General features: G+C 39.3%; 1 protein-coding gene across 1 annotated transcript in view; it reads right to left on the bottom strand.

Moving 5' to 3' along the window:
- DGKQ (diacylglycerol kinase theta) overlaps positions 1–10073 on the bottom strand; it is a 103421-nt gene that overhangs the window by 91655 nt on the left and 1693 nt on the right. The window contains exon 2 of the mRNA XM_026866487.1: positions 9987–10064. Within this exon, the coding sequence (XP_026722288.1) occupies positions 9987–10064 (78 nt within the window). The remainder of the gene's footprint in view (positions 1–9986; positions 10065–10073) is intronic.

The following is a 10073-nucleotide window of genomic DNA, read 5'->3' as shown; positions in this document are numbered from 1 at the left end:
GGGGGGGGGGGAGGGACGGGGACGGACACGGACACGGACACGACACAAAGAAACAGGGTCCTGTGACAGCAAGGTGAGTACATTCAGTATTTTTTTCAACGTGGTTGCTACGAGGATATTGACATGTTCAGGAAACTAAAGGCAAATGATTCATAGAGTGGTGAATCAGAGGAAAATAAAACACTCACATGGCACTACTTCCAGAAAGACCAGCAAACTGAAGGTACTAGTCTATGTGCTACTTTTTTTTAAAAAAAATAAATCACCATTCTTTATTATGAATTTCAAGCATTTTAGAAAGATTCCTGTTAAGAAAGCGTATTTCAATTCCACCACTGAGTGATTGATGACACTCAGGACTATACTTACCTTGAGGACTATACTTACCTTGAATTTAAAGAAGTCTCTTTCACATGAGTAGGATCATATATAATACACAGAAGCTGAGCATTTACATCTATATCTGGAGAACAGAAGTCTGCAGTGTCAAGTTATATACACCACTTATGAGTGCACCAGAACCTCTGAGGTGCACAGCTCTGCTCACAAAACAACAAAACTCAAAATCTACTCCTGAGAATCTATAAACTGTTCCAAAGTTTTGTTTATTTTTGTTTGTTGGTGTTCAGTGCAGGTTTTTTAACTGATCAGACTGACAGGGCAAGTTCTTTTAACATTTGCAGCACTTGCTCTTAATTTATTATGCAACATAATCAGATATTAATTTATACATGTGAATTACCAACATATGTTGAAAGGTTCTTAAGGCTTCCCATGAGACTGTATTTAGGAAAAAAGTTACACTAAGTAAAAGTACTAATAAGTATAATATATCTCCATTACCTTTCCAGACATGGGGAAAGGGAGGATGATTTATTTTTTAAATAATCTATTTGCTTCTCCTGAAGAAAAAGTGCTTGAATGAAAAATAAAATTGCTTCAAGAAATCTCAAGGCACTTGCCAGACATGAGCTATTCTTGAAGCAAAGAGAACATAATAGGAACAAAGTAAGAGAGGTCAACACCAGAATGAACACAATGATACTTAACTATTTTGAAGGGTATTTTTAATATTACGGTATTTTTACCTCCTACTTTGGCCTATTTCTGAAAAAGGATTTGGCTGGGGATGTCTGATAGTCACAGCTGCTGTTGGGAATATGCAGCACCAGTTAACTTCTCTTATTCACAAGAGAAACTACAGGCATGTCACTCAATAATGCAGAAATCAAAACAGGAATCTTTTCATTTGTTTTTAAGACCACTTCACTTCTTTCACACTTCCACATTTTGAGTCACATGGCTTTGTTTTCCACTCAGCATCTTATATTTGCAGAGTTAAGTCTCCCCAGCATCTAGACAAAGGGCTGGACCATCAAACATAACTTCGAGCACCATTTTCCTGAAGTTTCAACCCCTTCTAGGATAAAAGAGTTGTGATTACTTTCTAGAAAGGCTGCTATTACCACCAATGACAACTCTTCAGCAGTGAGCACAGACACACTGCTCACAGTAAACATGCACAGTCCCAGGGCAGTACTAGGCCACCAGTATACCCAACGGGCATCTGCAGCCGCCCAAAATTTGTGCAACTTGCAAAAGTGTCTTGAGACTTTAAAATTATCTAAATATTTGTGAATATCCAAGAAGTTTGAAATCAGGTTTTCCAGTCCTCCACACCAACATTGTTTTGAGAAGAGGTTTAATGTGGAAAAGCAGTTTTCCCTAGGTCATGCTACCCAGCCCACACCTTTGTTTCAAGTCTAAGGGCTTCTTTCTATAGCAGATACATTTTAGGATTGCTAGTCCTAATCAGTTTCCCATGCAAATTTGTATGTGTGATGATTTACACTTACTCTGGCATCTTAACTAGATTCTGATGAAAATCTTTCATCTCACAAAAGGCATTTTTTATTCTGAAAGAGCGCATCCACAGGACTAGCCTTTTCACTTTATGTTCAGATCCTTCCCTCATGCCCTCTCCATGCTCAGAGGAATCTTAGCAATTTCCTAGTATTCTTCTGCCTCCTTTTGAAGCTCCCAACCATGCAATGATTTCAGCACTGAGGAAGTATTTTTGTTTGGAACACTGAAGGAACTGGTTAGCAGAGTACTCCTACGCTCACTGGTTAACAAGGTGTAGCAGTTCTTAACAGGCTGTAGAGAAAGTACTGCAGAAAAAGGACAGACTCATTTCCTGAATTACATCATAACAAACCAAAACACTTAAATGTTTCACATCGTGCAGAGAAGAAAGAAATGCAATGAGGAATAGAGAATTTTTTGCCTACATATTCTTCCACTTAAACTGGAAGTTCTATTTCCTAGACACTGTAACCTAATACTACCCTGCAGAACAACACTCTGCTCCTATTTTAACACCTGATGTTCAAATAATTCAGTTTCTCCCAAGCACATCTGTTTAGCAAAGTATTCAGAATGGCTCTAGCAGTCTTCTGTATGTAAACCCCCCAGGGACAGGTTAAATTGTGGTCAAATACAGTGATTTTTCTCCTCACTATTAGTTGCTTTAGATCTTAACGTTATTTTTACATAGCAAATGGCATGACACTTATATCATACAAGTGAAAAAGAAGCCAAGCAGGTGAGCGATATAAGTGGATTACATTCATAATCCTAAACATAATTCTGAATAAATCACTCGTATTCAATTTTAAACAGGGAAAAAGCAAACATATATAAAAATACAAATACATGTGTTCTTTACGTGTACAGATGTAAGCAAATAGATACATATGAACATATATACACACACCTGCACACACCCATATTCTTCCAGAGCCAAGCAAATAAAATTATTTAAATAAAAACAGGAAGTGAAATCAAGAGTTGACTGTACTCCAGCAAATAAACTCCCACAAGTGAGAAAAAAGCAGGCAACAACATAGTTTAAAAGGAAGAATACTGTGGTGGCACATCTAGAAAAAAAGAAATACACTTACACCGAGTACCTTATCATATTGTGATATAAAAATGTTAGTTTTTGCTTTCTGTTTGGGAGCCTTTCCTAACAGGCTTCTCTCTAAACTGAAAGGCGCTCAAAACAAAAACCAACCAACCAAACCACAACAAGAAAGTGAACAGCACATACTATTTTATCCTTTAGAAATGTCTGTATGCTGTACATACATCCTGTTCTTTCTGCACAGTCAAATTAAATACATGAATGTAACTTAGTCACCTGTTTTCAGTAATTTCCTAGTATTGAGATGTAATCCAATGTTGCAAAAGCAGTTCCACCAAAGGGATTTTCCTGAGACAGTTTAGGATGGACCTAGTGTGCAGCAAGTAGCCTAGGAAGAAGACAGTTTGAGCTCACGAAATGCAGTGTTAGAAACAACTCTGAAAGAAACTAGTGATACAACCAAAAAGCAAAGGTCATCCAGGGACCCCAGTAGAGTGGGAGATCAACAGAAACATTCTTTACAAACTGCCAAGAGTAGAATGAAAACAAAAACTTGCATGTCATCCCTTATAGCACGATAAGCAGGAAACCCCACCTCAAGATCAGCATCTACACTTGGGTAATAACTGGCCGTTGTACATAACACATCCCTTGTTACAAAGCGATTGTCAATGCAAAGTGATTGCTTAATGGGGTTGTTTCACATGGAAAACCCCAGGATACTGTCTAACATTATCAGGAAAACATTGAAATAAAATTAGCATCACTACTAAAAAAAATTGCTGATGACTGTGCACTGCTGAGTAAGATGCACTACATCCCATTTTAATAGAAACTTCTACATCTATAAAGAAGGAATGCACACTATCTCTAGAGAAAGGGGAGGTGTTACCAAAATGTACTGGTTCCCAAAACCAAACCAAACCTGAACCAGGGGGAAAGGGAAACACACAGCTACTGTATGCAAACATCACAGAAAACAGTAACAGGCAAGTGCTTGTCCACCCATGAAGTACTGAGGTCACTTCTGATTTAAACGCTAGACAAATTTTAAAGAAAATATCATTAAATGGCTCAGTACAGTGCTTAGAAAATGTTTTATGGGGAAAGCCTTTGAGTTCAATGTCCTTTGTTTATCAGAAAGAAATAACTAGTCAGGCATTTACCTCCCACACAACTGCAAGAAAGAATAAAAGGCTTTTTAGATTTTTAGCAAAGCACTGGAAGAACGACAGTCTGTGGGAAACTTACTACTGGAAGACTGAAAATTTTGTGCAAGATGAAAAGAACAGGAGGGTATTACCCTAGAAGATAGCCAAGGAACACATGAACATATTAGGCCTAAGCAATATTAGATGAAAAATCATCTAGAAAGGAAACCTGCAGAGTACCAGCTGCAGCCACTCCACATCATGATGGATTGATGAGCACTTTTATTGCTTTCGTCATTTATCACCGAGTCAGACCGAGGCAGTAACTCAGACGATACATGAAAGTGCTGTGCAAAACCTAGTATTGGATTACTGGCTTTAGCACTTTCTGCGGTAAGTTATTTACTACCTAATTGAGTTTCTGGACTGAAATCTAGGATAACACCATGAACACAAAATATAGCTTCCAGCTACAAAGCTATGTGCATTCTCACAAAGCTCCCTGTGCTTTCCTCTGCATCAGTGATGGTGACAATGATATTTTCCTCCAATGTCAGAGGCAGGCAGGGAAAAGCATAAATTCAATTCAGTACAGAATGGATTACCCTTCAAATCCAGACCAGTAAATTGCATCTCCCAGTGTGTCAGTCAACACTCCAAACATTTTTCACAACATATGTTTCAGCTTGACCAAAACCCAGCTAAATTTCTGTGTCAGGATTTCTTTCAGTGTGTGTCTTTTGGTGTGTTTTTTCCTTTTTTGTCAGTCTTTGTGTTTGTTCCCAAGACGGATGCAGAGTCACATGGCCCAATCTAAGTTTTAAATGCAGCAAAGTCACATCCACTCCACAACATCTCAACCACAAACTCACACTGCACTGTGACATCAAACACCTGACTGTTGCACGGGAAGGCCCCACCACTGACAAGGAACCCACTAAAGAGTAAAGCCAGAAAGTAATCAAGCTGATTGTGGGATAGAAGCATGATTTTACTGTGGTTTTACCTTCTTGCAGCTTTTATTTTTAATTCAAAATGCACTAAAAGCAAGCCAAGCTCATCAGAAGGAAGAACTTGTTTTCCTTTTGGACTGCAAGCATTAAGACTTTCTGGGGAATCTCATACATCATTCACTTCCTTCAAAACTGAGTTGAACAAAATCAGCAGGGCCAAGATTGTTCCAGCTGCCTGTCCCAAAACCAGAACTAGAAAGGATGCGAGTTCAAGGGGACTCCTCCTCATTCCTTGATTCCCTGCTACTATTTCCATAACCCTACAGACACAAGCTCCCTGTTGGTGTAATTCCCAGCTTTAAAGTGAAACACACCTTTCCTATCTGACTTCAATTATTTAGAACACCCCTTAAATGGAGTAGGCTCCATTCAAAACATGTCCAGAATATGCATTCCCAGACTGCTGCAGAGATGCTGGCTGAACATCTCCTACATCAATGAAGCACAACATGGCTTGCCCATATTTGAGACATGCCTGTATGAATTACAGCAGCTTTATGGCTGTCTTGCTAAGCCAGAGATTCATGGCATAAACATAACTCCAACTAACCCATTTACATTTTATTCTGGAAAAACTGCAGTGTTGTCAGCAAACATCTAAACCTGATTAGGAGAAACAAGGATTTCTGCATCTTGGAATAAGTTTAGAGGTTCTGCTTAGAATGGAAAGCCTAAAACCCAAAAACCCTCAAAAAAAAAACCCCACAACCAAACCAACCCACAACAGAAAACAAGGATTCTATTACCCAAAGGATTATTTGACTTAGTGCCTTCATACCACAAATACCCTAACTGCTCAAATGACATTTCCTTAACAGAAACAGACACAAAACATACCAAAAGGTCCTGATGGTAGCTTCCAATAAATGCTCTAATGAAGAATAGAAACAGGTAGATATATAAATAAAGAACCTAAAACTGGCTAAACAATTCTGCTAAATTTGATAACCAACTTGCTTATTACCTAAATTCCCTACATTTTACCTTTGGCTAAAATAAACCAAACCGAGTTCACATTAGAAAGATTTATAGCTCTGGAAATATTTGTAGTCCCCAATATCTACAGATTCACAATTCTTCCTACCTTTTAAAAGTCTTTTATGGAAAAAGAACAAGCACTGTAAAAAGAGATGTATTTATTGGTGGCTAAAATGAATCCAAACTCCAAATCAAAATAGCTGCTAGCTATTTTTTTAGTGTATGAAACAGATCCTCCACACACCACCAGTGAGAACTCACACACCACCAGTGAGAACTCACACACCACCACCAGTGAGAACTCACACACCACCAGTGAGAACTCACACACCACCAGTGAGAACTCACACACCACCAGTGAGAACTCTTGTTATTTCTTATACAGACTTCATATATTTAATACTTTTCATTATTAAGATGCACACACATATGCACAGACACCCAGTCACTTATACTTCCTCTTCCATGCCAAGCCTGAAGAAACTGAAATAACCAGATTAATTGTTCATGTTACAACCCAAACATAATTTATTCTTTCACACACACACACTTATCAAAGAAAGTGACAGCTACAAAGAGTAAAGTTGTAAGAAAAAATAAAGAGTAATTTACAAAGGGTTTATGGAAAACAAATTTGCAGGGGAAAACAAAACAAAAAAAAAGCACAGCTGAGCTGCAAGCCTAGGTGACTGAGATTACAATAAATATGTGCACAAAATCCTAATACAGTGACAACTTCAGACCCAATTGGACACCAAATCCACATAGGAAGACTACTGCCTTCCTTGTAAACTTTCACTTACAAAAATACCTTGCCAGTCTAGCAAGAGAGCTGCCATTCTCCCCAGGAGTACCTCCTGTCCTGTACAGTGCTGACAATGGCAATACTGGCCCTCAACTGGAAAGGGAAGCAGAATCTTACTTTAAAACAGAGAGATTAGATCCAGGACACTTTTGTGCCTTGTATGGAGAGTATCAGAGCATCTCTATGTGTTTGAATTTCAGAGTCCACAAGAAGAAAAGGGAAGGACCACTTATCTTGGCATAAATGCGTTAAGCACTGCCATAAATGTGTTAAGAATTCATTAAACTTTCTTGTATTTTTATGACACAGTCATGTAAGCCACATGGGCAAGTGCCAGTCTGCTGAGCAGTTGAAAAATTTACTGAAAACCTCCATAGACCTGATCCTTCACATACAGAAGATGCCATTTTACGTGTGTCAAAGGTGTGATCAGAATTAAAACTCAAATCCAGGTCACTTAGGCCACACAAGTACTCAAAATAATGATAGGCTGATAGGCAGGAGCTTTTTTTGTTGTTGTTGTACCCTGCTTTCATTAACTGATGGGAGTCTTACCATCAGCATACTCAGTTACCTTCAAGGTTTGGAAACTTTCGTTCAAAACCAACTTAAGGGAATGTCAGCACAAACACCATCAGGAGGCTGAACACTTGAGCTCACGGATTTGAAACAGCAACCATTGCAAATTCACCTAGAAAACTGACACTTGACAGCTTCATTTTGAAGCCTGTAGGTGGTTTATCAAAAAGAGTCCAAATGACGACATAAGCTCAGCTGCAATTACAACAGCAAGCCTCTCTCTGGGGAGAAGAAAAAGTAGATAGCAATTATCTACCAAGTCTTCCCAGTTTACTGCAAACATTTTCTTCGCTAAAAGCTGATGGGTTAATTTTTTTATTTTTAATCAGCCTAGCACTCCTAGAGGTCACCATTTTACTACTTCCTAAGGGTTAATTTTTTATTTTTAATCAGCCTGGCACTCCTAGAGGTCACCGGTTTACTACTTCTTAAAGAACAATGATCAAACTCCACTAATTAAAGCAAATGAGTCAAGGAGGTAATTATTAAATGGAATTGACTTAAAAGATCATTCAAGAAATCATATTAACATTCATTAAATAACTGAGTTGTCAAGCTATTCAACAGGGTACAAGGGTGTACACATGGCTGTCAAAAGCAGCCACCGTCAGCAAATGACCCATCAGGTATTTTTGAAATTTGTTGTTTAGCACTAAGTCGTTGGAAAAGACAAACATGACACTGAGCATAGCTGGTTGAAAACAAGTGAACAACAACAAAAAAATCAGTTTGTCACCCAAAGGAGAAGACACTGATGTGCCAGGTGACGGTCGACCAAGATTTTCCTCCATACTCTGACCAGGGAATATTACAGCTACTAAAGACCAAGAATATCTTTACCTCTCTCAATACCCCTCACACACGAGTAGTTTGGGGTGGAGGTTTCAGATGTAGGTTTCAAAGATAACAGTACAGCTTGCAAGAGCCTCATTAGCTAGCACACAATTAGACAGTGGTGCTAACGATACTTTACATAGAATTCAGCCTGAAAAAACAAAGAGAAAAAACAATTCCACACCACAAACTTTCAGTGCAGTTTTCAAACTAGGAAAAGACCCTAAATTCCAGTTACAGTTATGCACTACCTTTAGGTATAAAAAAAAAAAAAAAAAAAAAAAAAAAAAAAAAAAAAAAAAAAAAGGTAAAAAGGTGAGACATCCTGGACAAAAGCCTTTCACATTTTCTTACCTGTTAACATTACCAAAGTCGCTCAGCTCTTCCAGTAAAAAAACTGGCACCTAAATGCCCACTTTAGGGACTCCAATAATATGCCCTTATTTAAGTCAGTGATATAATAAAAAAACATAAAAGACTAGCTTTGCACATTTCACAACATAAGAAATTTTCACTCAGGTTCGGGGTTCTCTGCTGTTAAGGCAGGCAGCGACTTTCTGCTATGCAGACAGAATGACACATCTCTCAGCAAAGTTTTAAGCAAATACAAAAGTGTTCCAGCACCACACAGGAACATGACTTTCACCAAACTTAATCCCACACCCTCTTCACCCACAACGGTGACAAAAGGCAGGAGCTATTTCAAGCACTGCAGGGTACTGGCTTTACACCCACGGCCTTGTTCAATACCACCTGAACAATGAGGCTCTCTTGTACAACCCGACTGCTCTGGAGATACAACCCAAGCTGCCTGGGCTGCACAAACTCAAGAAGACATCAAAGTGTTGGTTTTTGGGGTGGTTTCTTTTAAAGCAGCGCACTGAGAAGCCCCCATTTCCCTACAACACTGCTTGATTTCACTGCATCAGAACAAGCCATAATTTCATTGCCTCCAGAAACGTCAGCTTGCTGGTAAGCAGACCTACGGACTCCCTCTTTCCATCCCTGGCATCAGCCCAGGTTTAAAAAGTCCAAACTCCACGCAGGTTGCAGCTCCTCCACACCACCAAGCATAAGGGCACCCCCGGGATGGCTGTGCTGCGAGCCACCGACCAGTGCAGTGGGCACCTGCCAGGGTGGCTGGTGGCTCGCAGAGGGTCCATCCCAGCGTGGACAGGAGCAGCGCTGGACCACGGCAAACACCCGTGTCACCACACGGGACTGGGCACTGCCGCACCTGCGATTCTTTATTATTGCACTTAGAATTTTATTATCATTACCAGAATAATTACTATTATTATTATTATTGATAGACGTTTATTAGAATTATTGCTGTTGGAATTATTAAATTTATTATTATTAATGCTCGATTTTTAGCATTAATGTTGTTAAAAACTATTATTATAATTCATTAACAGTAGAATTTTTAGCATTATTGTTTTTAGACTTTTTTTAGCATTATTGTTGTCGTTAGACTTTACTATTATTACTGTCATCTTTATTATTACCATTCTTAGGTTTTTTCAGTAGAATGTATTACCTTTATAATTGGAATTTATTATTACGACGATGTTCAGATTACTATTTCCAGAAATGTTTCAGTTTGTCCTTCCCTCCGCCCACCTCGCCCAGGACGCGGCGGTCGTTCCCAGCAGGTCGCGCAGCACCGGCCCCGGCCCGGCCGCCCCGGCCCCGCTTACCCTCGCACTGGTAGCCCGCCAGCCCCCAGATGAAGTCGGTGCAGTAGTGGCAGAAGGTGGGCTTGGTGAGGGCTGTCTCTTATACAC

Source organism: Athene cunicularia (assembly GCF_003259725.1).
Source record: "Athene cunicularia isolate RWA chromosome Z unlocalized genomic scaffold, athCun1 chrZ_part3, whole genome shotgun sequence".
NCBI lineage: Eukaryota > Metazoa > Chordata > Aves > Strigiformes > Strigidae > Athene > Athene cunicularia.
The sequence above is the reverse complement of the archived record's forward strand: the minus strand, read 5'-3'. Positions and strand labels throughout refer to the sequence as shown.